The sequence below is a fragment of the Drosophila rhopaloa genome, unplaced genomic scaffold (genome assembly GCF_018152115.1).
Source record: "Drosophila rhopaloa isolate 14029-0021.01 unplaced genomic scaffold, ASM1815211v1 contig_150, whole genome shotgun sequence".
NCBI classification, from domain to species: Eukaryota; Metazoa; Arthropoda; class Insecta; order Diptera; family Drosophilidae; genus Drosophila; species Drosophila rhopaloa.
This window is the reverse complement of record NW_025335029.1, coordinates 363,367-390,892: the sequence shown is the minus strand read 5'-3', so window position 1 is coordinate 390,892 and position 27,526 is coordinate 363,367. Positions and strand designations below refer to the sequence as shown.

Sequence of the window (27,526 nt, the reverse complement as noted above, 5' to 3'; positions counted from 1 at the left end):
ACATTACCTGCCGGATCAGTAATTTTAATTCGAGTCCATCTAGGAATATAGGTACCAAAATACTTGTTTTTAATTTTGTTATATATTTAATATACATATTTAATTTGAAAATGTTTGGTACCTTCTACCAGATAATTAAAAAATTTTATAATATTACGTTTACAAGGTACACGTAGCCTAGGTCCATAAAACTAGTACCTTCCCCAACCCTGCATTCATACCATAAATATAATCTTATTTACTTAAGAAACGACTAAAGTAACTTTTCATTTTCGCCTTTTGCATTGTCAATTTATTAAACAACTAAAATTTAATATCGGCTGGTCTTCCTGGTGGTCAGTTAGCGTTCGTCGGGAGCCGCGTTTGGAACTTCCGTGTCTGTTGTATCCGGAGTGTCGGAATCCGGAAAATCAGTTTGCCCGGAAAAGTCCCTGGTTTCCGGAGCTGGGCCGTATTCGTTGGGATTCACGGATCGGGGCTCATCGTCGCGAGGCGATGGATAGTTCTGCTCTATGAGGTTGCCCAGCTCCAGAGCCAGGTGCTCGGTGGACGCAGCCAGGCAGCGTCGGGACATTATGTCCAGTTCGTCTCCAGCCGGATCCATTGCCACTCCGCCAGCCTCGGTGACTATAAGAACTCCCGCGGCCATGTCCCAAACATGCAACCCGAAGTTGAAGTACGCATCCGCCACTCCAGAAGCCACCATTACCAAACCCATGGCAGAAGATCCAATGGAACGCATCCTGCCATGGAACAGGTATTTATAATAAAGTTTTATTATAATGAAATCTCTAAGATACTCACGCATGTGTCTTCTTCATCAGACGCTGGGCATTGTCTGCGGCCACCAGGTTGCGCGCCTCATTGCTGTCCGAGCTGAACTCCTGGAGGACCATGGCCGAGGAGAGATTGACCTGGCCAGTCGTCCGTATCATCGCACCGTTCATCTCCGCCCCCTTTCCCCGTTGGGCCGTGTACATGTTCTTCATGGGCGGATTATAAATAATACCAAACTGCGTCTCCTGGTTCACCAAATAGGCCACGGAGATGCAGTAGTACGGGAAGTGATGGAACGTAGTTCATGGTGCCGCCGATGGGATCGATTACCCAGGTGGGATCATCGGTCAGGGTCACCATTCCGGTCTCCGTCTTCGAAGTTCGCTCCTCCGATATAAATCTGCAGGTTAAAAAAAAGTTCTCTATTAAAAAAAACATTTTGACTTTTTATTTCGTTTTCAAAAATTTGAAAACTACGTGGAAAAGGAATTGAAGTGTTTTTAATTGTACGTCTTTAAACGTTTTAACTATAATCTATTTTAGTTCTCTGACTTTAGAAAAATATAATTCTTTTAGTTATAAAACTTTGCATTCCCATTATGAGGGAAAACATCACCCTCTTGAATTCTTAATTATACGATTTCCAGACATCTGGCCTTTAAACATTTCTACAATAAATTATTTCGGCTATCCGACATGAAAATTCTTAACTGTAAAGCTGTAAATTCAGATACCTAATCAGCATCAGATATCAAGCGATTCTGATTTTAATTTCACCCTAAAGATAATTAACTTACTGGTGATCGGGGAACCGTGAACTGATGGCCTTGATGAAGGTCTCCTCCACAATGTTATCGGCGGGGGTACTCAGATCTTGGGCGTTCTTCTTGGGTGTGAACTCCTGCTTCTTTTTGTTCTCCGCCAGGGCGATGGCACCAGCCTGTCTCACCTCCCAGCAGGCCAACTGGAACAGATTTTCCAGATCGGTGGAGGGAAACTCGGCCGGCAGTTTGGGAGGTGGCTCGGTCTCGATCTCCGTTTCACTATCAGATAAGATCATGCCAGAAGTGTTGGTGCCCTTGGAGGCAAAATCCTTGGCCGGGTTAAAGGTCACGTCCGTGTTGGTCAACTTGCTCAACGAGCTCTGCACATCGTCCTTGCTGCTGTCTGGCTGCAAGGACGACATCATGGGCGGTGGCATTGGCAAGTCCTCCGGTCTTTGAGCTGGCGGAGCGATTGAATCCGCTTCTCTGCGCGCAAAATCAATGGACCTCCGCTGGGGTTCAGGAGGTGGTGGAGGTGGCGGTTCAGAGCGTGGTGTCGGTGGCGGTTCCGCAGCAGGAGGCTGGTTCACTGTGGCATCCGATGAACTTGAACTATCCGTTAATACAACATTTGACTTCTCCGATTTCCTTTTCTCCGGTACTCTCTCCACTTCGGAGGACTCGACATCGGCATCGACTTCCGAGTTGCGCTGCGGCTTGGGAGGCAGATCCGGAGCCACTGCGGCAGCAGGGCTTAAGGAGTTACGCGACGATATGTTTTCCGGTGGCCTGGCATCGGGAGCAGGTGTGGCAGATGGGGGCGTGTGCTCCCCAATGCGACCACTGCCCCACTGGTCATTCGCGGTCTGCAACCGCATGGACGAGGCTTTCGTGGTGGCACGCTTATCGGCGGGCACCATGGAGCCACGTCGCTCCTCGGCGTGCCGCAGTGTGTTCACCCGGGCATCCTGCTGGTTGGCTTCGTGGTCCTCCAAGCCGAAGTGGGTGGCCGCGTTCCGCTCACGGGAGTCATCCTTTTTGGGGTCATTTTTCGGCGGATGTTGTCCGTCGGCCATTATGATGTTGTCGGTCCCCCTAGCCCAAGACAATGACCAACTCCAAGTTCTCCCACTGCCACCAAGGTGATGAAAGGCCAAGCCGAAATTCTACTGAGCGAGATTGTCAGAGGTCGAGAGTTGACTACTCTACCAGGAATTATTTAGCCAGGCCGGTGCGATCTGCTATTCTACTCTAGATTTTTGGGATTGCCTTGAATAATTTTTGAACTTAAAATATATAATATATAATTGAAGTATTTTTAATATATTTCGATTTTAGGCATGTTTAGTAGTTCTCTTCAATAATTAAATGATCTTTGGTTTTTCAGGTTCAAACACATTAAAACAATAAACTTTATTATACACATACGTTCATATACAGAAATATATATAGATATGTAAATTGCATTCTTCCGTTCGCCAACACTGTAATACTAACAATCTTTTTACAATCAGACGCAGAACACCAATCAGATAATCTCATGGATTCCATTATTATCCACTATTTCTATGCCGATCTCCCAAAAATAACGAGCTCTAACAATAAAGTCCTTTATAATATTCATAGGCTTGCAGCAGTAACTTCAATGATATGTTTCGTTGCAGTAAGTCTTCTGACCATATAACATATATATATATATTGTATATAGTATATCCGAGCGGTTCTCTTTAACATGTAGATCGTAAGTAGGAATGTGTCAAGCATTATGCCACACTGATATGTATCGTTCTCAAACTTACGGGCTAATGGGCAGGGGAAGAAACCGATTCCCCGATCGGTTCCGGACTTACGTGCGTGTCATCTCGGATCTGAAAAGGTGCGAGAAGAGTGGCTACAAAACAAAAGGATACAACTGAAAAGGGTGAGCTGTGTAATTTGTGGCTACAACTGGAATCGTGTATATATTTTGTCTCATATCAATTCTACTAAAAATACATACATAAGTAAGATATAATTAAATTTGTATCACAACGAATTAGCGAGAACTTAAACTACGACTACAACAAAGAAACAAAAGAACTTGGAAAATGTGTGCGTGCTGAGCATGTTAACTACGGTGAACAGGCAAATACACGAGGTCAGACGATAGATAGTTACGTGAATCGGAAACCATCCAGTCGTCTACTTACGCACACGCTTAGGCTTACAAACTAGGTAGAATTCAGAAGGTGCTAACCACGCCGTAGCCCGGAACGGGACCAACATTAAGCAATAGGTATTTTGTATATGTAGGGGGAGATTTACAGGATACGTAATCGGGGTACGTAAGTGGTAGAAATGCGACGGCAGAGTGGAGTGGTCGGTGCAAGCTGGGTTAAGCCTTCGGTAAGGGATCCTAGCCGCTGCCAGTTGGCCCATCTGCTACCATCTACTTGGCCTCCACTGGCCGGTTGGCAAAGAGCTGCTCCACAATCTGTTCATCAGCCAGAGTCGAGGTATCGCCCACATTGCGATCGTTAACAGCGATCTTGCGCAGCACTCGGCGCATGATCTTGCCGGAGCGAGTTTTGGGCAATCCAGGAGCGTTCTGGATGACATCCGGCATGGCGAAGGGTCCGATTCGCTCACGCACCATCTTCTTCAGGTCAGAAATCAGCTTCTGGTCGAAGACCTCATTCTCGTTGGGTGTGATAAAGCAGTAGAGGCATTCCCCCTTGACGGGATGCGGACGGGAGACCACGGCGGACTCGGCAACACGAGGATGCTCCGTCAGGACCGATTCCACCTCGGCGGTGGACATCAGATGTCCGGACACGTTCAACATGTCGTCCACACGGCCAGTGATCCAGAGATAGCCATCAGCATCGCGACGGGCACCTGTCAGGGAAATTTAAAATAGATAGTTAGCAATATGTCTTTTTAATATGAATTCGTTTATCTGAAAGTAAATCGATTACGTTATATTACTATATTTTAATACTTTAGAAAACGTACAAGATTGATCCAAAATGTTTTATGATAATATCAAATTAAACTCACCGTCGCCAGTGCAGTAGTAGCCAGGGAACTTGGAGAAGTAGGTGTCCTCGAAGCGTTCATGGTTGTTGTACAAGGTGCGCATCATTCCCGGCCAAGGCTGCGAGAAGACCAAGTAGCCTTCGCCCTCGCCCTTGATCTCGATACCACACTCATCCAGCAAAGTGGGCTTGACGCCAAAGAAGGGGAAAGACTGAAAAATAATGCAAATAAATTATAATTGGGTTTTAGTTATTAGGTGAAGGACTTCTTACAGCAGAGCCCGGCTTCATGGGCGTGGCTCCAGGAAGGGGTGTGATGACATGACCACCAGTTTCCGTCTGCCAGAAGGTATCCACAATGGAGCACTGCTCCTTGCCGATGTTGCGGTAGTACCAGAGCCAGGCCTCCGGGTTAATGGGCTCACCCACGCTGCCCAAAACTCTATAAAAGATAAGAGATAAGTAAGTAACAGTTGACAGAAAATACAATTATATATTAAGCATATTGTGTTATTTTGTGTTTGAGTTCGTTAGCAAATAATGAATTTATTCTAACATACTGATAACAACAAAAAATGTTATAGATTGATTTGTTTTTTAATTGTCCTAATTTAGTATGTGCTGATTATATTAAAAAAATATTTTTAGCCAGGCAAGTGCATTTCTAAACGATATCTAAACTTGTTTTCTTAATTGACACCTTTTTTTCTAAAGTAATAAATTATTTAGCATAATAAATTTATTTATAAGTTTATTTAATTTTGTCTTCAAATGAATTTTTAATATCTTTCATTCCTTAACGAGTGAATGTAAATGTAAAACTTCCAAAACATATGATTAGAAAATGGCTAAACGTTTCAATAAAAGACTGACGACATTTTCTACATTTAAATTTAATAATTCGATGATTGATTTTAAGAAGTTGCGAGAAACTTACTTGAGTCCGCTTAGGTTATGCTTCAACACGGGACCTTCGCCATACTTCATGAGCGCACGGATGGCCGTGGGAGCTGTATAGAACTGGGTGACCTTATATTTGTCAATAACACTCCAATACCGATCGTTTCCAGGAAAGAATGGTGTGCCCTCAAACTGAAAAAAACCAGGTATTAAAGAAAGTTAGTCGGAAAATGCGCTATTTGTTTGATCTAATCGAACACTTACAATAACTGAAGTGGCACCATTGGCCAGTGGTCCGTACACCACGTAAGTGTGTCCCGTGATCCAGCCAACATCGGCGGTGCACCAGTAGATATCACCCGGCTTGTAATCAAAGACGATCTTGAATGTTGTGGCCGCATACAGCAGATATCCGGCGGTGGTGTGGAGTACTCCCTTTGGCTTGCCGGTGGAACCGCTGGTGTACAGCATGAACAGTGGATCCTCAGCATCCATCCACTCGGGGTAGCAGGCTGGTTCCTTGTCCTCCATCTCCTCGTGCCACCAGTAATCCCGGTCGTCGGTCCACGGGATCTCCTCCTCGACATGATCCGGCTGGCAGGGAGTGACGCGCTTCAAATGCGACACAACGATGCACTTCTCCACCGAGTGACCCATCTCCTCGACCTTCTCCAATGCCGTGTCGCACAGGGCCTTCAGGTACAGAGGCTTCTCTCCACGCCAGGCTCCATCCGCCGTGATCAGCAGCTTGGCCTTGCAGTCGAACATCCGCTCCGCCAGTGAATCCGGTGAGAACCCAGCAAAAACTATGGAGTGCACGGCTCCAATGCGGGCGCAGGCTAACATTGCGATGGGCAGCTCCAAGATCATCGGCATATAGATGGACACACGGTCGCCCTTTCGGATTCCATGATCCTTCAACACGTTGGCGAAGCGGCACACCTCCTCCAGCAACTTGCGGTAGGTGAGACCCCGGGAATAATCGTCGGGGTGGTTGCCCTCCCTGAAACAATGACAAAATAAAGAAAAAAACGACCATGAGGAAACACATTGTGGTATATAGTATTACTTCTATAGTATTTACATTGAGCACGCGCCGGTGGCGTTCTTAAATGGGTGGCCGCGTACCGGGTGTCCCACAATTGGGCTAATTACCCCGACCACAATTGGATCACTTACTGTAATGCGAGGCTTCCTAATTGCCCTAGGAGACCTAATTCGATTCTTTCCATTTAAATAGCCACCCAATTTTAAAGTTATCACGTATAGTTTCCGTATGCATTATACAAATTCTTCTAATTGTAAAATATCTTTTATTAGCAATGGTAAATTATGGAAGATGAATCTTAATTTTAAATCTGACAACATTATGTTTGTATTATATTGTATATTTAATACAAGTTGGCTATTATGCAGATATATAAATATACATTTTGTTAAGCAATATTAAAACCAAACTTCATGTGTGCCAATAAATACTTAGGAGTGCTATTAGTTTAACCGTAGTTGTTCTTACAATATATATACTACATACATATGTATATCATTACATTGCACAATTGTATTTACTTTATGTGCCTTTCCCTTTTTGTTCTGAACTTGGCAACAGAAGCCAATGCCAATAACCGGCATAATTGTATATACATCAGCAACAAAAAGTCTTTGACCAATTACACTAGGGGCCAAAAATAAATACAGATACAAAAGGAGCCTCAAAGAGGAATGCACATAACTCTAAAAATTGATTAACATTTTGAAAAACATATTAATACCAATAAATTGGCTATACCAGTACAACTAACAATTTCATAAAAAATGCTTATGATATCCATTTCCACATAAATAGAGATAACTATTAACGCTTCCGTAATTGTTGCTATTAAATGAATGAATTTAGAATTTGACACGAAATGTATGCAGAACTGGACAGAGCTCTGAAAGCTTCAAATACAAATATAAACAAAAATCGTGACTGAGCTAAATAGTGAATGATTTCAGCTCCCAAAACGGATATAAACATTCGCGATCGTCGACGGACGGACACGAAAATTATAATAGTAATAGGGAAAGCAATTTTCCATGGCACATTTGGAGGTCAAGACAGATTGGCAACGCAAAAAAATACAGCAATAAACTAACTGGACAAAAAAAAACGTTCAGGTGGGCAGGGCAAGTAGACAATGCAATCAGTAGAGCACAATGTGGAGTGTAAATCATCGGCTTTTTGTCCGGCACCTGCGATAAGAATTAGCCGGCAATAAAACGGCTTTTATTTCGGTCCCCGCCAAAAAAAAAATTTCCGAAGAGAAAAGCAGGAAGCAGGCGGAACAAAGCTCCCATCGTGACGTTTTTGGGGGTTATTTTGGTACCGCTGACTATTCCTCGCGACCAAAGTTCGCACTAAAAGGGGTGACGAGTGCCGAGTGGGGTTGTTTTGGCCCGTTTCGGGTGTGACTGGGCCAACAGCCATGAAATGTTATTCCACTTGAGCGAAATACCTGTTTGCACTTGAGCCTGTCAATTAGTAAGATGGTAAAAATAAATAAAATACGCATTGAAAACGCCGTTCGACTGTGAGTAGCACTGTTTTAAGTCACTTTTTTTCTTAAGCCTGACCAAAATGTTAGCTACTGTGTTTACTGATCATGGTTCTCAAATTTATGGTACTAAAACTTATACAGATAACTCAAAAAGAATTTACTTTTCATTGCTTTACTTTAGCTATCCTTAATAGAATTTAAATTGATAGTTGAAAGTCACAATCAAAACCTAGGTAAAACCCTTTTTGCGAACTTTCAAAGCATCTTTTTTTACTCAAATAAAATCGCTGTCTTTTAATTTTATAAACAAGAAAATTAATTTTTAATTTGAAATAAATTCACGATTTCACTTTGTTTTGTTTACAAAAAATGTTTAAAAATTTAAAATTAATAAATATGACTAAAATCCTAGAGACTTATAAGACAGAAAAGTTTCCATCACTCGTATTCTTATCATAGCAAAACCTTGTCTGCATTAGGAAAGTTTTATTTCAGACATTAATCTTTGAAAAATAGAACCTCCAATATCATGTTGGAAAGAAGTGATTGCCAAACTGTTCCGAATTCTTAATCAGCCGGCGACAGCTCACAGTCAAGGCCAAGTATTTGCGGACGTCCTCTCCACTTATCAGCATTTCGAGCACTTAGAGGCTTCTCCTCCTCCGCATGACTAACCGAAATTGGTGGGAAAAATATGGCGCGACGCGTCCCGTCGAGTGTATTAATTTCCAATTTAGAGACGTAATCGTGCCACTCGCCTCCTAATCTCGCCGTCGGATCGCCAGACAAGAAATTTTCCATGCTGCCTTAGAAACACCTTATGCACCGTCCCGCCATTCACCATTCACCTCTTGACCACGGGAAGACGCGTGGCCGGCTTTGCTTATCAGAAATCAGAAAATATGCTAAAAACAGCCACTCTCTCCACGCGCGTGAACCGAAAAAATTATGACGGGATAGTAAAAGAAACTACAGCAAAAACAATAGGCTCCGCTAACTTATCTTAGTAACAATAACATCAGCTGTTGATTCGCATGTCGTATAAATCGCATCGAATGTTTTTGGTTTCCTCCCTACACTGACAAAAAAACCTAGAAGTAAAAGGTGAATACCTTTTTAACGAATAAAAATATTTTAAAACATATTTCAGCTACTTAATTATATTTGGCTTAAAACAAGACCTCATTTCTAAATAATTTAAATTGGCAGCAGATCAAGATTGGGATAACATTATCTTGATAAGACCAATTCAATGCAATTTTTAAAGGATCTTAATAAATGATTAATAATTAATATTTATTATTATAAATATTTATATTTAAAAATTTGTTTTTATAATTTTTATATTTTATATATTTTATATAATTAACTAAAGTTATATAGCTATGGAGTTTTTGTAATCAATGGACTTTAAAATTTGAATATTACGATAGTGAACCTCCCTAAAGTTTTAAAAGAAGCATAAGAAACAGAAATTTTTTACTGTGTGCTCCCGCTTTCTTTCGCGTCTCTGAGTCTGACTGGGCCCTACAGTTTGGGAGACATTATCGTACGATGCTGATCTACTGTGTTTAACTACGGTTTCGTGGATATTTGTTTTGAGTGAAGGCAGCAGTTTCGATAATTTACAGGGAAGGGCAGGCAACCTGTTTATAAGGGAAAACTGATAGCAGCGCCGAAAAAAGTCGATAAATGCCTAGGCAGCATTATTCTATGCTTTTTTTGTCGCTCTTTTTTTGCCGGTAAGACAGACAGTCCATTCTTTTTGTAGTTCTCCCTCTATTTTATCTCCGGCCTTGTCTGTCTGCGGGTGCGTGAGCGGGCCGAAGTGGCTCTCTAATTGGTTGGCAGTGAATCAGACGATGTGATCGCGTGATTTTCTGGCCGCCCAGTGCAGCTAAAACTGTTTACTGTTACTGGGAAGTAGAGTCCAGGTGCAATATCTTTTTGGGTCCTATACTCGATTTCCCTGTTATTACACATTCTACATTTTCCTCCACCTTTTGCCCAGACGCCGCCACGCTGACACAGAAACCGAAAAAAAACCACAAAGTGGAAAAAATAGCAAATTGTTTAACGCAAAGACGCGCTTCCATCAATTTGAATAAACAATTTGCGCGCATTGTCAAATCGCTTACATAATATTGCTCGGCTTTCGCTCAGACTTTCGTGTGTTTAATACGATTTAATTTAGTTGCTAACGAGCCTTAAAATTGAAAACAGTTTCCGTAAATCGGTTGGGTCCGAAACTGTTATTTTAAAAGAAAGTTGGACTTGAATCGTTTTTATTGAAAATATCAAAAATATTAGAAAAAAATATAACTTTTTTTAAATAAAAAAATATTTTATTTAATTTTAAAGGACTTAAGCTCAAAGTAATTTTATAAATAGATTATATCGTATATAAAATACCAATTTGGGTATCAATGGAAGTTTCACATAATATAAAAAAAGGTAAACAAAAATGTTTGTTTTTATCGGCTAATTGTTTCTGCAATGAAATTTCTAAATGTTTCATGATCTAAAAACAATTATATATTTCTACAAATTTTACCTTTAGCAACTTCTAATCTATCCAATAAAAATGGGGCACATAAAGTTTAAGATTTTGTTTTGCTTTGGTTTGCAATAAAATTATCTGAAACGCCCGGTCGAATAGCGTTAATTATTACTCATTACCTGCACGGGTTTTTCACTCTTTCTGGGTTTGTGTCCCACTTTTATCTTATCTAAGGAAAGTGGGGGCAGATTGTGCGCTGGGATTAAATAATTCCCACAAAAATAGGAAATATTACAGAAAATAGTGATGAGCCCTCGTAACTTTGAGGCGTCCGAGGCCCAATGGGAACCAAATACCGATGACCTTGTAATTGCCTTTCAATTACCTGACTTTCATTTGCATTTCCCCCCGTACACGGACCCCGCCCACAAATCCGCCCCTTTAACTGATAACCCCGAGATAATCTTATTAGCATTAACATTTGTTTAACATTGTGATTTTTTTCGCCCTGACGCATTGTTCAGTGAACTTTGGTTCTCAAAAACAACGAGGGTTCTCGCGCAACCGAAACAATATACTTATTTCATCCAGGCTATTTTATTTAATTGCGTCTTGAGTGGCACTTCAGAATATTATGAGGTGCTATATAGTATCTGGCTCCTTATTTGCTAATCAGGGAAAAGGAGTGTCTGCTGTTTAATCGTAATCAACGAAAAATGTAGACTTATAGTGGGTAGTGAAATTATTTAATATTTGCTTTGATTGTTAACTTTTCGTTTTGAACAAGTGTCTCGTGTAGAGAAACAAACAAAAAACACCAAGATGACTTAGGGAACAGACTTTAAATAACGACTTAGGAACTAGGGATTTTGAACTTTAGAGGCAACTATAAAATGCACTTTACAAAATACGAAGCAAATATGCAATCTATAATAAAAGTTTATTGTTATTATTTTTTTATTTGACTGAATGTGCATTTTATTTTTGTATAAAAAAATAACTTTATGAAGTAATGAACCCATATAAATACACATTTAGTTTTAATTTAGAAAATTTTTTCTTAGAATTATACAATTAACACATGCGTCTTAAATTCAAAATAGAGAAAAAGTTTTTTTTACTCACACTAAAGTTTATACTTTCAATAAAGAATATAGAGAAGTCAAGAAAACCAAATATCGGAGTTTTTAAACGTTAGCTTCCCACAACCGGTTTAATAGTAAATCGGTATTAACTGAATAAATAAACAAAGAAATACCAAGCGTAAACTTGGCCGGGTCACCCTATTATGAGGGTCGTCTCAAGGAATGAAACTGACCCTGACATTGACCCAGAGTGTTTGGCAAAACTACAGTTAGAAAAGGAAAAAGCCCCCGAATTTGAATTAATTATGCCTCGATAGACTTGCTGTCGCATTTAACATGCTAATCGTCTGCATGCAAAATGCGACAACCAATTGTGCACAATCAAAACAAAAAACAATCGCTTCAATTAACTAGGATTAAAGTAATTAAGTAAAACTGCAGGCCAAAATCGATGGAAAAAGATTGGATGTGCCCTTGAGTGGCATATATATAAAAAATATACAAAAGAAGTCCTATCATCTGTTTCGAATATGGTGCCTGCGCAGTAAATCCTGTCGAGAAGAACCCACCTTTCTACGTCACGAGGCGAGAGTTTCGTAACCACACGAAAAATCAATAATCCTGTGCTGCCACCCAAAAACTTTTGTTTTCATGCGACCTACGCCACCCAGTGGGAAAGTGGGCTAGGATTGCCAGCCAGACTCACCAGTAGTATGCGATTTGGTCGCCCAGACCGTTCCTAACATTGCGATCCAGGAGATTGTAGCACAGATTGGTCGATGCACCCTCCATCCATTTGATCGAAATGGGTCCCTTGGAGATGTTGAAGTTGTACTGGAGGAACTTCTCCGGATCTGCAGGCGTTTCCCAGTGGAACTGCTTGGCCACACGGGACCAGAACTCGCCAGGATTGTCCAGCGATTCCTGGTAGAACTTCTGGTACTCCTCGAAGCTGGATATGTAGGCGTTCTGGCTAATGGCCGGATTTGGTTGGTATATTGATTTTTCCGCTGGCATTTTGTATGTGATTTGTGGTTTTAGATATCTCTTTCAATTATTTTCCCTACTTTAAGGCTTGTAATTATCCTGTTTTGCAATTATCCTTAGCTTAGTGTGTGTTTTGTGATTGTTTTTATTAGCTTTGGGGTTGGTTTTCGAGCAGCACGCGCTTCTCGCACCGCACGGAATGAGTTCTTTTTGAGCACTGACCACTCGAGTGAACCACGGCCAAGCTTTTCGCCTCCGTCGACATAGCTTTCGGATGGCAAAGCTTTGATGAACACGCTCTTCAAGTTCATTGAGACATGGGCGGCGCTTTTTGGAGGGCTTATCAGCCTCTGGATCGGGCATAATTTCAAGGCGCGACTTGGTAAATCCTTATCGCTCAAGCACGGCGTAACTTTCCAGAGGTGTGTCTGTCCATCATCAATCAGGTGATGGCTGGATGCCGTGGCGTGTGCCATCGTCTGTCCCGGCAACAGTGTTCAATGTTATTTGCAAATCCGAACAAACACGCCGGTCCAAGCTGATCCGTATTTTTATGAAACTGAGTGATTTCGTGGACTCTCTTAATCTTTTAAAAATCGAGTTCTTATCTTTGAGTGACTCTCAGCACGTTTTCTCTTCAATCTTTTGGTCTTATCGTCTAGAAGGTTTCCATGGGGGAGCAGACGTCGTCTGCCACCCGCAGGTCAAGATGCCCAATTTAAATATAATATTTGGCTTTACTGTTGATTCTTATTCGTAACAAATTTCAAGTGCTACAACAACGTGTGTATGGCGATGAGTTTGGTTGGTGATTTTTGGGTATGCGTGTAGTATTTTCGAGCTGATAACAAATGCTATAGTTTCATTTAAGGGCTACAGTCAAGATGGTGGGATAGCTGCTGGTCTAGTGATCTTCACTGCTGCTCACAAAGGTTTTGTACTGCTCCTCAGTCATGAGTGCGTCCAGTTCCTTGGGATTCTTAAGGTCCACCTTGAAGAGCCAGCCTGCATAGGGAAATATTGTGATTATAATGATCTTGGCAGGGGGTTTCTATGGCAGATCTTACCCTTCTCATAGCAGCTGCTGTTGACCAAAGCAGGTGTGTCCTCCACCTGGGCGTTTTTCTCCGTCACCTTTCCACTGACGGGTGAATAAACCTCGCTGGCCGCCTTCACACTTTCCAGGGCTCCACATTCGTCATCCTGCTTGAGTTCCGTGCCCGGTTCCGGCAGCTGGGCAAAGACCACATCTCCCAGGGCTTCCTGGGCGTAACTGGAGATGCCTACGATGGCGTTGTTCCCAGAAACCAGCTCCACCCACTCATGTTTGTTTGTGTAGCGACGTTCTGGTGGGGATTACAGTTTTAGATTCATTGGGTATTGCATAAACCATGGATTACCTTTGGCCAGCAGGCTTGTCAGGTGGAAGGCGCGCCCCTGGACGGCGGCAAGGGGCGTGGCACTCATCTGACGGGCGGCCTGCAGCCCAATCCGTGCGAATTTCGTGATGAAAACCATATTTTCCAGTCAAATTCAAAGGCAACTACCGGCGAAGTGAGTTTTCCGTCCGCTCCCGGGGGTGTTTCGGTGACAAATGATCGGATTCAAAACACACACGTTACGTTTAACGCCCTGCTCTCGAGATGAAAGTCGAATATTGCCCCGGCTTATCAGAAATCAGACAATATTCTATGAACTTTTGTTGACCCAACGAAACAGCAGCTGCTTGGAAATGGGACTAAAAAAAGTCTTAGCGCCTGGGCATCGATAACAATAACAGTGTATCGGTGTATCGCACTACTCTATATATTAGCGGGTTGTTTAATAAATTCAAAAATCTTTTTATTTTTCTTTTAAACTTATTTCTAGTATTTGTAATACCAGTTAAGCTTACATAAATCTTTAACATTTCTCCACTCGACAATTTAAAGCAATTTCTTGTATTAAATTTTTGTATTTATTTGCTAAGTTTTAAAAACAAAAAAAAAGGACTAAATACTTTTTGTGTTTCCATGATCAGGGTTTAATTTAATTATGTTGACCAATTTCTACTTGAAATTAATGTTCATGTTTAATTGCCAGTTGAAATGTAACGTGTTATACTTTTTATTTATAAAATAAAGTAGCGAGGTTATAATCAAGCAACGCGTTGGTAATTTTCGATAAAACAACTTAAATACAGAATTCATTAAATTGTTTTTGCTGAACTTTTCTCTCTTGGTAAATTTAAAATACCCCTGAAATATAGAGAACGCAGCTCAAATTTGAATTGCGTCTCGATGTTCCTCCGGTATTTATAATCTCTTCCCAATTAAATCGTAGCTGGGGGCCGTTTTCCATCTTAATCGGCGACCCGCCTCTTATTAGCTCTTTCAACTAATAATAATAACCATATAAACAAATACCGTTCCAGTGGTGGTGCAAACAACTACAACGACTTTATATATTTACAACTGCACACTTATTTTGTTATTAACATGCAAATAAATAAGAATACCATGCACAACAATAGTTCATACTGATCAAAATTGAACTAAATCTTAGCTGTCACTTGGGGGATTATTTGAGAATTATACTATGGAAGAGGGCTTTTCGGAGGGCGCCAAAAGGCTTAGTACTGGCGGGGACGCAGAACGCCATTGGGACTGAGCTGCGGTGAGTAATCGGGCTGGGGGAATCCCGCGGTGGCCACCACAATGGTCTCCTGCACCGGAACCTGCGAGGATTGGCGCAACGGACGACTGTTCTGCGGATTGGGAGCCGGGTACTGCTGGAAGGCGTTGATGTCCCGGAAGCGGCGGTCCATCAGATTGGAATCCATCGACATGTGCGCCGCGCGGACAATGGCGTCCTCGTTCACCTCGATCGTCTCCGCCATGGAGCGGGTTTCCGGAATGTAGGCGGCGTTGTTATACGCCTGGATCTCCACCCTGTCAAAAAAGATAGGAAATAAGTTCAGTGGGGCTATATACTAATCATTTTTACTCACTTCTCCTCTTCATAAGCGCGAATTGGCGGCCTGGTGGTGAGAATATCATTGGAATTCTTGCGAGGATTAAACAAAGTATCCTGTAGGAAGAATGAAAAAAATTAAATTTTATAATATGTATATTATTTTAAGTTAAATTTGGGAACCAATTTTATATATTATTTTATTAAAATACATTTGTCGGCAATTTTCAATTATTAAAAAAATATTTTTTTGGGCTATTATTGTACTTTTTTCACCCCTCAAGCTTAAAGAAGTTTTTAAAACTTTTAAAAAAAAAACTTTTTTTTAATACAAATTTTATAAGACTTCATATATTACTTGGTGGCTAGAGTTCACTAATTAAATTGATATTCATAATGGTTTGCGATTGAAATTATAAACATATCATATAATACAAAATATCACTTTCTTTTAAATGTTTAATCTTTAAAGCAGTTTCACTTTTCTCCTGGCACAACGCAGTTCAAGCGAGCTCTGCCCAGGCAGAACCCCCCTCCGAATACCCAGTTAGTAATCATTTTCCGAGGTAAAACGAAGCCGAAAACCGGCGAACACGCTATCAGGCCAATGTGGGGCCAATTACTTATCAGCCGTTACCACCACCATTCTGAATTATTGGCGACAAAGTGCTAAGTTTAGCCATGTCGTAGTCGCTGCCCGAGGTTCTGAAATTCACTTTCTGCGTTGTTCGAATGTTTTCACAGACAATGGAAATTTATGGAGTGGGAGAAGACAAAGCCAGCGAGCATAAGTGGGCGATGAGCTCACCTGACTGACCCCGACCACCACTTACCACACCATCCTTATCGGTGGCAATGCGAGTGGCTCGCATCAGCAGGTAAATGAGCAGTCCAAAGTTGATGAACCACAGAACGAATCCCTTGAAGGAGATGATCATCATCGCAATGGCGGCTACTCCACCGGCAATTAGAGTGGCAGCCATGGGATCTACGGGACCAGCATTGATGCTATTGGCATTGTACTTCAGAGCCGCATCATTGAAGCGGCCGTAGTCGACTCCAAAGATCACTCCGGAGGCCACGTCCATGCAGCAGATGGCGGCCACGAAGAAGGCCCAGGAGTATATGGCTATCAGGGTCTGCTTTGGGTTATCCTTGCGCACCCCTGTAAAGGATACAAGATATCATAGTATTAATTAAGGTGTAATACATCACAGGTGGGTTTAATGAAATCGGAAAGTCCCCTAAATAATATCACCCTTCACTTAAACATGTGATACTTAAATGGGTTTACCTATTGGTGATACATCAATCAAACTTATAATTAAGTAATTAATATATATATTTTTGTATCCTATATTTTAATTTCCCTCTAAAGTTTGCCACGCGGAGAAATAGACATTTCCGAACATTGATCTATGCGAACAAATATCTCAGTTTTAAAACTATCTGGATGGAACTTTATTCAAAATTCTTGCGGCCTTGTCAGATACGCGGAACGACTATATCTTATAGCTTTCATGAAAAGGATCGGATTTTTGTAAATTTAAAAACGAAATTAAAGTGCTCTCCCCAATCGTTTCTTGTTTGATAAAGAATATAGTTAAATATTTTACAATTGTATAAGTGGGATCTGGTTGAATATCGGGTTTCTTAATTTTAAGAGAAGTCGAAAAAAATATGTTGACACAAAATTGTAATAAGATAATGATAGAACTTATTCATTGTTAACGTATTTGTTTTTAATTATCAAACATTAGATAAGGCATGTATTTGGTATGTATATTTGTATTCCAACTAAGTAAAGAATTGTGTCCCAATTGAGTCATGTACCTACTTGATAAATTACTATTTATTACTAAGAATATTTTCTTAAACACATAAATCTATTGCTAAAACACCCTATAACATTATCAAAAAAATCTTATTGATCTAACTTACACAAAGTCTTGCATTTTCATTAATACCAAATAACACCAATAACAATTCTCAATGCAAAAGTAAAGACTCTGATATTGTGGGGAATAACCATCAATGAAATTGTTATACAACCCACCATATAAGTTTCAAGCCTACTTATCATTAGTTTTTGTTTATTTAGCTTTATGGTGGACTTTTGTGGCATGCGTGAGTCTTCTGATTTTATCGTCAGGTTTGCCTGCCTGATAAAATAAATTCCTAGATTTCTCCTAGTGAATCATAAAGTTTTCGATATCTTAACCATATATGCAGTTCATTTCCGGTTTCCAGATACTCACACAGTAGCAGCACAATCGAAACGATGAGCCAGCAGACCGAAACTCCAAGGTATACGGAATCCCAAATCAATATCTGGCTGGGATCAAAAACGGTCGACACTGTATTCAGAATAGTTTGGTCGTAGTTCTGGTAATCGGCGGGGTTCATCCTGCAACCGCCCTTAAAGTACAGGTCGAAGAAGACTGTCTTGACCAAAGTTCCATAGCTGAGGTCATTCGTGATGTAGAGCACACAGTTAAAGGCGCATATCGCTGTAATCGTAAGACCTATCCAGATGATTGACTGAGCCTTTGGGGAGAGAATTAACATTAACAGGGAAGTTAATTAAGAAGAGTGGGAGAAAACTTATTGAGATTAAACTACTATTGTACTCTAAAATTGGCAAAAAAAAAAAGAGAAATAACATTTCGGGTTAAATTGTTCTTAAATTTAGGGCGATCTTCTGATTCGTAAGGGGAATTCCCCTAAAAACAGGGACAAACTATTTTTAGGTTTTAAATCATTTCTAAAATTTGGGTCGCTTTTTCATTATCTTTTAGCGATAACCTTAAATTGTTCTTGCTTTTTTTTAATAGTTAGGAAAAAATTTTAAAGCATTTTTTTTGTATACCATCTATTAAAAAACAATTTTTTTTTATTTTTAGGAGCAGAGGGTCCACTGAAACACGGGTATGAACTTGTTTGAATTTCTTTGCTTTCGTACAAATATTTTAATCATTATTTAAATTTGCAATTCATCATTTTTGTAAAAAGAAATTTCCCAATAAAAATAAATATGTCCGATATATAAAAATAGACTTATTAATTCGAAGTCCCCAAAAGTAAAAAATTATAAAAGGTCGTTTGCATTTCTGCTAAACTCAAACCTCCGAAAAATGTAAGGATGTAAAGGCTTAACTAAGAAAAACTTATCACTATATTAAGCTGGACATTATTTATTGCCAATATGTATACAACTATCTAGATGTTGTGTTCCTCGTGTTGTTTACACACGTCAATCGGATTGGTTATCTATTTCTTAAGCCGGGGGAATCGTCCCAAATGAGTCAATGCAGATTGTATAACAATTGGCTGACGATCAGATGGAAATAGTCTCTGCGATAGCGAGAGGGCATTCAATTTGAGTAAGTGGCTTCAATGTCAGCTTCAATATCTGTCCATATCTCTTATCAATGGGCATGGAATGGGGTCGCGGTTGCTTGGTAGTGACTGTGACAGTGACTTACGAATGTTTACTTACCACTCCGAGAATTCCGGCCCAGAGTACGGCCGTTTTGAGGGAGCCAAAGTGCTTGATGCTGGGCGCCGGTGGTGGGTACATATTGCAGTGACTGTTGGATCTACAGGGGTTGGTTTGGTTTGCTAGATTCTCACGCCCCCGGATGCGGGACTTAATCGATCTGAAAAGTTCGGGTTGAGTGCGCTTTTGCAATACGCGACGTCCGTTGGCCAACTGAACGATCGCACCGGACAATTTATTTCGCGACGCGTTTTGCAACTCGTTTATTTTCCGATAGCCAAGCGATAATGCCTAAAAAGCCAATTGACCAGGGACTTTTATTATTATTTTATATTTCTATATTTTACTGCGATTTCGAGTCGATATCCGCTCGCTTTTCGTTTCGTTCGTTAACTGAACGTTCGCTTTTCGGCCAAAGCATTTATCGGGCCTTAACTTTTGTTCTGTGTTCGAATGGTAAATATTGCATTATCGCTGCTGATAAGAATTTTGCTTCGGTTAAATTGTGGCCCAGAGAGAACTAAATCGAAAGGCTATAATTGGAGCGCTGGAATCTTATCGGCCAACTGTATTAGCACATTAGTGATGTCTGTCGTTATCATTGCGTAAATGCCAGTACTTAAATGATTACCTCATTGGTAAAGTATTTCAATTATTTGTTTGGTGAATTTTCAAATATTCAAACTGCGCGGGCAAGGGCGCACTCTGGTGGTTGGTAGATGAACCGAATCTGATTGACGGTGCATGACACACAAGACACGTCATCGCTAAAAGAGGTTAGACAAGCAAATATCAAAGTTACTCTTAGCCAAATATTTGCCAAAAAAATTTATATTTATTAAATCCCTCATTTCAGTCAAGAGACCTATTAAACATTTTATTTTCTGTAATATTATTTTTTGCCATCATGCAGATTGCAATGCCGTCATATTTTTTCGCCGTCTAATCGTGGTAGACCGCCCAGGCAGCCGCCATTTCCGTGGCGTGCGAGCGAGACGACTAGCGTGTAAATTCCCGCCATGCCAGGGCAGCGAGCGTGCTAGCGAGCGAGACGACCAGCGTTTGCCGAGAAGACCGCTGCAGCAACATACGCATTTTTAACCCTAAAAAATACAGCACCGAGGCTTTAGTACAGTCAAAGTGACGCCGCGACAACCCAGAACAAAATCGAAAATTAGAAACCGGAGGAGATTGTTGTTCCTGGTGTCCAAAAAAACGAAGAGCGAGTTGTGCTGTGTGTGGCTGCCCCCCCGATTAAATAAGCAATTTGCAGTGCCCAGTGCAAAAGTGCAGCTTGTCGTAATCGCCGATTAATTGAAAAGAAGCGGCTTGCAGTTGCGCGTGTTGCGCCCGCTAAAACCGAAGAACACAATCACTACGGCGTGCTCATCCGGACTCGAAACGCCACACGATGAACAACCAACTAAACCCGGCCACCTACCGCAAGTTCAACAATCTGCTCAGTAGCGGAGCGGTCACTGTGACCGGTCCCAGCCAGCCGCGAATCCTCAAGACGACGCGTTTAGTGGTTCCCGGTGGCGGCGGCGGTGGAGGTGGTGCCGTCGGAGTGGCCAGTGGAGGTGGCTCATCGGCCGGCGGAATCGGGCAACAGCAGGCGGTCAGCGATGCGGATACGGGAGGCCTGGGCGTCGGCGGCCTGGCCACGCGATGCTACATCTGCGACGACCGCTGCGAGCCGCAGACTTCGCTCACCGAGATGTGCACCACTCATACGGCCACCAAGTTCCCCAACAAATTGGCTCAGCTCGTGGGCGAGGGTTTCCTCGTCATTGTATGCGGCGAGGATTACGTGTGCTCGCGCTGCACCAACCTGGTGAACTACTATGACCGCCTGGAGAACGACGTGGAGCGCGTGAAGACGAACTTGATTAGTCTGCTCAACAAGAAGTATGCCATTAACGAGGAGGTGGGCCTGGAGGGCAGTCCACCGCTCAAGATGCAGAAAATGGTCGCGGGAGCCGCCAATCGCTCGCTGGAGGAGAGTTCTGGTGGGGATTTACTGCGTCCTCGCAAGGTTTTACAGGGAAATCCAGGTAAGCACTTAGTTTAAACTATTTCCAAGCATACTTTAAAGGTCTATCTTGTATTTTGTAGTGGGTCAGACCAAGATCGCTCCAGGAACCCCCCAGAGCAGCGTCCAGGGCACACAGACGGTCCAACGCAAGGCCACCAAGATCTACAAGTGCACCTCTTGCGACTACAAGACCTCTGACATGCGGCTGTTCAATACGCATTATGAGACCTGCAAACAGCAAACCTTCCAGTGCAAGACCTGCCGCAAGATCTTCCCGCATTTCGGGGCCATGAAGCAGCACATGGTGCGCGACCACAACACTGCTATGGACAACACTTGTGCCATGTGCCACATCAACTTTGTGAACGAGACCAGCCTGCGCAAGCACATGGAGACCAACCACGCCACCAATGTGCTGGTGACCAGCACAACTACCATACCGGCTGCTGCTGCCCCGGTGGCTGCCGCTGCGGCCGCTGCTGCTGCAGCCGCCTCTGAGAATCTGAACGTCGTCGGAGCTTCGCTGTATACATGCAACCATTGCCAGTTCAAGTCCACGGACAAGGGCGTCTTTGATGAGCATATGCGCAAGCACTCCGCCGGCAAACCCAAGCCTTTTAAGTGCCGATTGTGCTCGCAGCGCTTCGAGACGCGCGAAGCGGCCACCGTGCACGCCAAGCAGCATCAGACCAACTTTTTCAAGTGCGGTACTTGCTCGATGACCTTCCCCAAGCGGGAGCTGCTCGTCAAGCACTTCGAGGTGCATCAGAATCCGACGGCAGCTGCGGTCTCGCCCAAGCAGCCGGTCAGCCAGAACTTGAATACCCAAAAGCTGCTCCAGGAGACCATTGATGAGGCACTAAGCGATTCTGTGCCTGCTTCGGCTTCTGCAGCTGCTGTGGTGGCTACCAGCGAGGCGGAAAACAACATCCGCTTCTTCTCGTGTAGCATTTGCTCCCTGACCTTCATTCAGGAACAGTACTACACCCATCATATGGAGACCCATAGACGTGACAAGAAGGGAGCTTCGGCTGGCGCCACTGCCCTTAATTCGGCAGCCACTGCCTTGCTCAGCGACGAGCCCGGTGAAGCATCCGGTAAAGGAGACGAGGGCGGCGAGCAGAACGCCGAGGCCGACATTGAGAGCCTATTCGAGAAGCTTCACTCCGATAAGAACGAGAGCGGCGAGGCGCCAAAGCCGGGCAGCAAAGGCGGCGAAATGGTCATCACTTCGCAGGAGGGCAGTGGAGGAATCACGTTTAATATAACGATTCCACAACCAGACGGTGACCAGTCCCAAAAGGATTCACCTAATGCCTCAGCTCCTGTCTCAGTTAGCATTGACATGCCAAATCTGGATCAAGCCGAAGATGAATCCCAGTCGCAGGGCAGCATTGACGCCAAGGGCGAAAGTGGCGAGGCCTCCTCCGCCGACAGCAAGTCCAATGCCGCTCCCGTCTCCATGCCCAGTTTAGATGATGACAATGAGGCTGCAGCTGCCGAGGCTGAAGCCGCAGAGGAAACCAAGTCGACCAGCAAAGCCGGTCAGGAGAAATCCAAGGCCAAGGCCGGGGAGAGCACCAAGTCCAAGGAGGCCTCTGCAGAGGAACCACAACCCTCTGACGAAGGGGAGAAGCGTGAGGCCACGGACACGCCCACAGCCGAATCGGAGGCTGCTGCTGCGGCCGCAGAAGGAGCTGAGTCTGGGGAAGGCGAAGTGACCGCCGGGACCGGAGCCGAGGGCGAGGCTGGGGAAGCTGCCGGCGGCGAGCATGTGGCCATGGAACTGGATGAGGCAATGCAGGCGCAGGTTGATGGCGGCCAAATAAAGTTCATCGTCAACGAGAACGGCCATCTCCTACAGCTGGACAACCACATCCTGACCGACGCCGAAGGTAACCAGATAATTGTGCAAGATCCCGAGCAGATTCAGCAGCTACTGCAGAGCGTGGGTGTCCTACAGTCCGGCGAAGGACTCGAGGGCGAAACCATTCAGATGATGACCGATGGCAGTGGCCAGATGGTACTTGTCCATGGCGACAACAATGAGCAGCAGCTGATCGATGCCTCCCTGCTGAATTCCGAGGGTCAGTTGATCATTCAGCAGGGCCAGGATGGCGAGGAGGGCGCGCATGTCATCAGCGAGGATGGAACCCGCATCCCAGTGTCCGTATCGTACACGGAAGATGGCCAACCCATCGTGCAAGTTCAACAGCAGGTCTTAGAGGCCGCTCAACAGGCGGCAGCCAGCGCTGCCAGCAGTGCTGATGATAAGGAGGGGGCTGCCGCCTCCGCCGGCGAGGAAGTGCAGGTATCGGAGGCATCCAGCGCTACGGCATCCACCACCGTGGTAGCCACCAGTACGGCCAGCAACAGTGGCGGTGCCTCCGGCGGCAGTTTCTTTGCCCTGGAGGAGTTTACGGACGCGAAGGCCGACTAGGATTGGCCCTAGGAGCGGGGCCACGACCACTACACCATACTGGCATGCGAAGAGGAATGGTAAGTTCGAACAAACACTGAGCTAAGAAACCAAATTACAACTCCTTCATCTCTTGCAGGTTTTAGTTGTGGGCGCGCATTTGGTCTATGGAGGACTTTTGCACACCCCGAATTACATCAAACACTCGGACACACACATAAAAAACCGGAACCCAACTTTACAGACAACTGAACACGAGACAGAGATACGCATGAACCTATTCAATATATATTTACATTTAGCATATGTATTAAACACTCCAGTAAACTAAACAAACGATTTATTATTCACGAACCAGAAGATAAAAGTAATTCAATCAATCAAATTGTTCATTCGGTCCGTTTCGCTCTCGGCTGCCAGGGATCTCAATCCAGATCGCTCTGGCTGCCTCTAAAAAATCGTGTCTAGGGTTAGTAATAGTATAGGCAAAACTGCAAGATAAAAGCGACAACAAAAATTGTATAAGCATAGAGTTTATGTGAAATACTTTGGATATGTTTAAAATATGTAATTACACGCCAACACAACACACAAAAACAATTACACTAAATAAAATTGATTTAAACAAAATTGGATAGGATTTGAAATTGGCCCCACACCGACGTTGCTGCTTCTTAAAAACTCGTGATTCCCATAAAATTGTACTGTTAGGTGAATGTTACCCGTAACCCACTTTGAATAAACCCCAGTTCCAGACCCGACACAAACAGATACACGCCACAAACACACCCAGAAAATATATATGTCAAGCAACTTGAAATATATTATTGTAAAAAAAGAAACGAACATCGATTCCATGTTTCTGTTTACTTTGTGAGCGATCTTTGGAATTTGGTATGCATGTAAATCAATTCAGATAAGATAATTAACAAACTTTGTTCCGATGAATATAGATGGCTCATAAGTCAGGCGGCAACCCCAACGTTTAGATATTGTCAACATCGATGAAAACATTCATATTTCAGTTCTGGTGGGCCATTGACCTTTAAAAATAGCTTAGTCAGTTATGAAAAGAAAAAAAAATTTGAAAAATTCATATTTAATAGCGAAACTTTCGACTCGCTCTTAATTGCTCGACACCTGTTGGCTATTGATGTATATTTAAATTTTCAGGTAGTTGATTAATCAGATTTAATACTAAGTTGGATTCTAAACCCCCAGCGGTGGCATAAAAGCAGTATAGACTGTCATTAAAGCTTTATGAATGCCCCGTTCCGATCCATAAATCAGCGACTGTTGAGGCTATTAAAGTAGCAACCGAAAAACTGCAACCGGATTGGCACGTGGATAAGGTTTCAGCTAAATTGGTCGGCGAACATGTTCAGATAGATCGAACTAATGTTTGTTTGATAGTTTGGGATCTAAAAATAGGACGTACACAAATTGGCCGTCTTCGCCTGCGGGTATCTAATGCATATTTAGCGCTTAATGGATCTGTTGAGAGGAAGATCAGATAAGCGAACCAGCTATGAATAATTCATATTCGAATATGGGTGATATTCTACCAACTGACTGGAGAGTTGAGTGCAGCGGCAACATTCATTCATTTACATGATGAACTTTTGGAGATGCCCGCGGTAATCTCTTAGCGATATTTGTGTGTCCCAAGGCCGGAACAAAATTGGGGATTAATTTGAGGCGTGCATCAATCAGCAACTTGTTTCGGTGACATTAAACGGTGTCAACTTAATTTGGTTTATTAGTCTGGTTACACAAAGTTGGTCTTGAAGAGTCGGTCAATATTATGCAACGGCCTTAATTAAGCTCCCACATGCAAATGAGTGGTAACAGGTGCAATCTTCTTGTTGATTGCCTCAAAAGCGAAAGGCGTTCTTAAAGACAAGGCCGCAGATCGGATCGGTATACTATGACATTTTTATAACAAAGAAGCCGGGCCAAAAGTGAACTGATAAAAGCTGACATTTTAGTGCGGTTAATTTCTGAGTCATTAGCATAGAAAACATGATTTTAACAAGTTATGCAGCCATAAATCCAAGAATTTTAAAAGAATATTCTAAACATAATTCATAAGCATAGTTGCCAGTTTCTACACTGGAAGAAATTTAATTGTTTATATCACGTGTTTTTTTTCCGCTAAAATGGAAAGGCCAATATTTTATATAGTCACTTTCATGTTTTGAATGCTTACTTTACTTTTGATCTTAAAATTAAAAGTTTTCAATATTTTTCATTTTTTTAACTTTTAATAATATTAGTATTTTTTAAAATAGTTCACCGAGTTTTCACAGCACACGTAACCTCATATTACCACAAGTGCAATCGCTAAAAATTTCATATAAATGTTTATTAAATTTTTTCAGTTTCCCAGTTGCAAAATGTTGTTCGAATTTTAATTGTTATTTATTGAATATACTTCCTTCCTATAGATAAACTTTCCGGATTTCCAGAACTCAAATCAATTAAGTCTAGTACTTTATTTATATTTCTAGAAAATTTATTGGCTTGCTATATATTTTGGCATGATTTTCTTGCTGGCGCAGTTGTTCTTTCGTATGTTCCATTTGCATGGAGAAACAATAAACATAAATACGAATCAAAAATATTACCCAACTGTAACGATGCTCGGCCAGCCGTTCGACAGCTATTGAAGCGTCGATATATAATTGTTTTTATATCCGAGAGTTTTACCAACGCCTCGAACGAAGCTCGTCCACCGGCGGATGTGTGCGGATGTACTCCAACTGGCGGATAACGTGGAGCGGAATGGCCGGAATCTGATCGCCCGTGGGCTGATAGCCATTCGCATCGGCGACGTAAGAGAAGGTTACGGGAATACCTTCGAGGGATACGAACTGGACCACTCCGACGGCTCCGTTTTCATTTCCAGCCCCCTTGGTGGTAATGCCATTGGTGGTCTGGAACTCGAAGTTGTAGCGACCAAACGGATCTGGTGGGGTATTCCGGTAGTAGATGGTCCTGGCCGAAGATGCGGCAATGGCTCCGGTACTGTGATGCACGTGGATGAGGGCCAGGAACACCACAAGCTGGTCGAGTATGTTTATTGGTTTATTTTATGGTTTATTGGAACAAATACAAATCACATAACAGAGCACAAACCTTGCCGAACGACATCATCATTGCCTAATTAATATTATTCCAGATCTTTGTTTTTACGGTGCGGATCTTGAACCTGAATAACTTATACTGAACCTGAATCAAAGTCAGTATCCCAGTTTAAACCGTTATAAAGCAAGCAGCTAATGCGACGCGATCTGCTGCGCTCGAAAGTTAAATTGAAACTGGCCAAAAACTCATTTGACCAGGCCGAAAAGGAAGCTTTTGATTGTGGTTAGAGGAAGCTTCAGCTAATCTTTGAGCTCTCTTGGAACTGTTCTCAGAATATCAAATGAGGAAGCATAACCCAGGAATCAGTGCAACCAAAAAGCAGCCGCATTGTCACCAAAAAAATACAAGTTTTAAGCCCGGGAATTGATTTATATTGATTTTGTGCTAATACCGGCTATTATAGCCTGACAATGAAGTTGTTTTGGATTTTTCGGGGTCCATTTGTAGGTGTGCCTGCATAGCAAACCGAACTGAAATCGAAAGCTATGCACAGTGGTTTCACTGTGATTCACATGTCTAACTTGCGGACATCCCGCCTCTGACAAATTGTGCCATTTAGTCATTTAGTTATTAATTTATTATAATTAAATTCTATTTTCGGCTGTAAAAGGTCATGGTTGAAATTAAGCCTTAACTAAAAAGCCAATACCAAATATATTAATTTGATTTAATGAGGCGTGCTAAATATGCATATAATACGTCAACTTTGATTATTCGATTAACTGTTTGCGATTTAACGGGAAACTGGAAATGCTAAAGGTTTACTGCATTTATCATGAATAATTCGGGTTTTTTTCGGTTTGATGAGTTATTTACCCAAGCAAATAACTTCTGTTTGTCAGGGGCTTCAAGCTGGTTGTTTAGACTTCTTTCAAATGAAATCCCTGAATAGTAAATTCTGAAA

General features: G+C 42.4%; 6 protein-coding genes across 6 annotated transcripts; 1 reads left to right on the top strand and 5 right to left on the bottom strand.

Moving 5' to 3' along the window:
• Nucleotides 1-259: 259 nt before the first annotated feature.
• On the bottom strand, nucleotides 260-3,360 carry LOC108042219. The gene is given in 4 exon segments (XM_017120399.2): nucleotides 260-743; nucleotides 805-1,070; nucleotides 1,072-1,177; nucleotides 1,575-3,360. Coding segments are annotated over 4 exon segments (1,818 nt in total). The 5' UTR covers nucleotides 2,618-3,360; the 3' UTR covers nucleotides 260-340.
• A 112-nt stretch (nucleotides 3,361-3,472) lies between these two features.
• On the bottom strand, nucleotides 3,473-13,178 carry LOC108042218 (acetyl-coenzyme A synthetase). Its single transcript, XM_017120398.2, has 6 exons — nucleotides 12,290-13,178; nucleotides 5,723-6,461; nucleotides 5,496-5,650; nucleotides 4,832-5,000; nucleotides 4,581-4,770; nucleotides 3,473-4,418 (listed from the first exon to the last, which is right to left on the bottom strand). Exons 1-6 carry the CDS (start codon nucleotides 12,598-12,600, stop codon nucleotides 3,970-3,972), a joined length of 2,013 nt encoding a protein of 670 aa, XP_016975887.1. The 5' UTR covers nucleotides 12,601-13,178; the 3' UTR covers nucleotides 3,473-3,969.
• A 122-nt stretch (nucleotides 13,179-13,300) lies between these two features.
• On the bottom strand, nucleotides 13,301-14,298 carry LOC108042220 (glycine cleavage system H protein, mitochondrial). Its single transcript, XM_017120400.2, has 3 exons — nucleotides 13,971-14,298; nucleotides 13,638-13,916; nucleotides 13,301-13,575 (listed from the first exon to the last, which is right to left on the bottom strand). Exons 1-3 carry the CDS (start codon nucleotides 14,086-14,088, stop codon nucleotides 13,475-13,477), a joined length of 498 nt encoding a protein of 165 aa, XP_016975889.1. The 5' UTR covers nucleotides 14,089-14,298; the 3' UTR covers nucleotides 13,301-13,474.
• Nucleotides 14,299-14,977: 679 nt separating this feature from the next.
• On the bottom strand, nucleotides 14,978-19,411 carry LOC108042223. The gene is made up of 5 exons (XM_017120402.2): nucleotides 19,022-19,411; nucleotides 17,781-18,069; nucleotides 16,356-16,687; nucleotides 15,560-15,639; nucleotides 14,978-15,500 (listed from the first exon to the last, which is right to left on the bottom strand). The coding sequence occupies exons 1-5, from the start codon at nucleotides 19,100-19,102 to the stop codon at nucleotides 15,182-15,184; spliced, it is 1,101 nt and encodes a 366-aa protein (XP_016975891.1). The 5' UTR covers nucleotides 19,103-19,411; the 3' UTR covers nucleotides 14,978-15,181.
• A 684-nt stretch (nucleotides 19,412-20,095) lies between these two features.
• LOC108042221 lies at nucleotides 20,096-24,105 on the top strand. Its single transcript, XM_017120401.2, has 3 exons — nucleotides 20,096-21,075; nucleotides 21,137-23,555; nucleotides 23,615-24,105. Exons 1-2 carry the CDS (start codon nucleotides 20,433-20,435, stop codon nucleotides 23,494-23,496), a joined length of 3,003 nt encoding a protein of 1,000 aa, XP_016975890.1. The 5' UTR covers nucleotides 20,096-20,432; the 3' UTR covers nucleotides 23,497-23,555; nucleotides 23,615-24,105.
• Nucleotides 24,106-26,180: 2,075 nt separating this feature from the next.
• On the bottom strand, nucleotides 26,181-26,631 carry LOC108042217 (pupal cuticle protein Edg-78E). The gene is made up of 2 exons (XM_017120397.1): nucleotides 26,614-26,631; nucleotides 26,181-26,540 (listed from the first exon to the last, which is right to left on the bottom strand). The coding sequence occupies exons 1-2, from the start codon at nucleotides 26,629-26,631 to the stop codon at nucleotides 26,181-26,183; spliced, it is 378 nt and encodes a 125-aa protein (XP_016975886.1).
• Nucleotides 26,632-27,526: the final 895 nt, after the last annotated feature.

Excerpts from the sequence above, each read along its gene's own strand:
- LOC108042218 (XM_017120398.2), bottom strand. The coding sequence starts at position 12,600 with ATGCCAGCGGAAAAATCAATATACCAACCAAATCCGGCCATTAGCCAG. Across the intron at positions 5,651-5,722 it reads ATGGTGCCACTTCAGTTATT|TTTGAGGGCACACCATTCTT; the intron begins GTAAGTGTTCGA and ends GGTTTTTTTCAG. Across the intron at positions 5,001-5,495 it reads CATAACCTAAGCGGACTCAA|AGTTTTGGGCAGCGTGGGTG; the intron begins GTAAGTTTCTCG and ends TATCTTTTATAG.
- LOC108042220 (XM_017120400.2), bottom strand. The coding sequence starts at position 14,088 with ATGGTTTTCATCACGAAATTCGCACGGATTGGGCTGCAGGCCGCCCGT. Across the intron at positions 13,917-13,970 it reads GACAAGCCTGCTGGCCAAAG|AACGTCGCTACACAAACAAA; the intron begins GTAATCCATGGT and ends AATCCCCACCAG. Across the intron at positions 13,576-13,637 it reads CAGCAGCTGCTATGAGAAGG|GCTGGCTCTTCAAGGTGGAC; the intron begins GTAAGATCTGCC and ends TTCCCTATGCAG.
- LOC108042223 (XM_017120402.2), bottom strand. The coding sequence starts at position 19,102 with ATGTACCCACCACCGGCGCCCAGCATCAAGCACTTTGGCTCCCTCAAA. Across the intron at positions 18,070-19,021 it reads GGGCCGGAATTCTCGGAGTG|GCTCAGTCAATCATCTGGAT; the intron begins GTAAGTAAACAT and ends CTCTCCCCAAAG. Across the intron at positions 15,501-15,559 it reads CGCGCTTATGAAGAGGAGAA|GGTGGAGATCCAGGCGTATA; the intron begins GTGAGTAAAAAT and ends CTTTTTTGACAG.
- LOC108042221 (XM_017120401.2), top strand. The coding sequence starts at position 20,433 with ATGAACAACCAACTAAACCCGGCCACCTACCGCAAGTTCAACAATCTG. Across the intron at positions 21,076-21,136 it reads GGTTTTACAGGGAAATCCAG|TGGGTCAGACCAAGATCGCT; the intron begins GTAAGCACTTAG and ends TGTATTTTGTAG.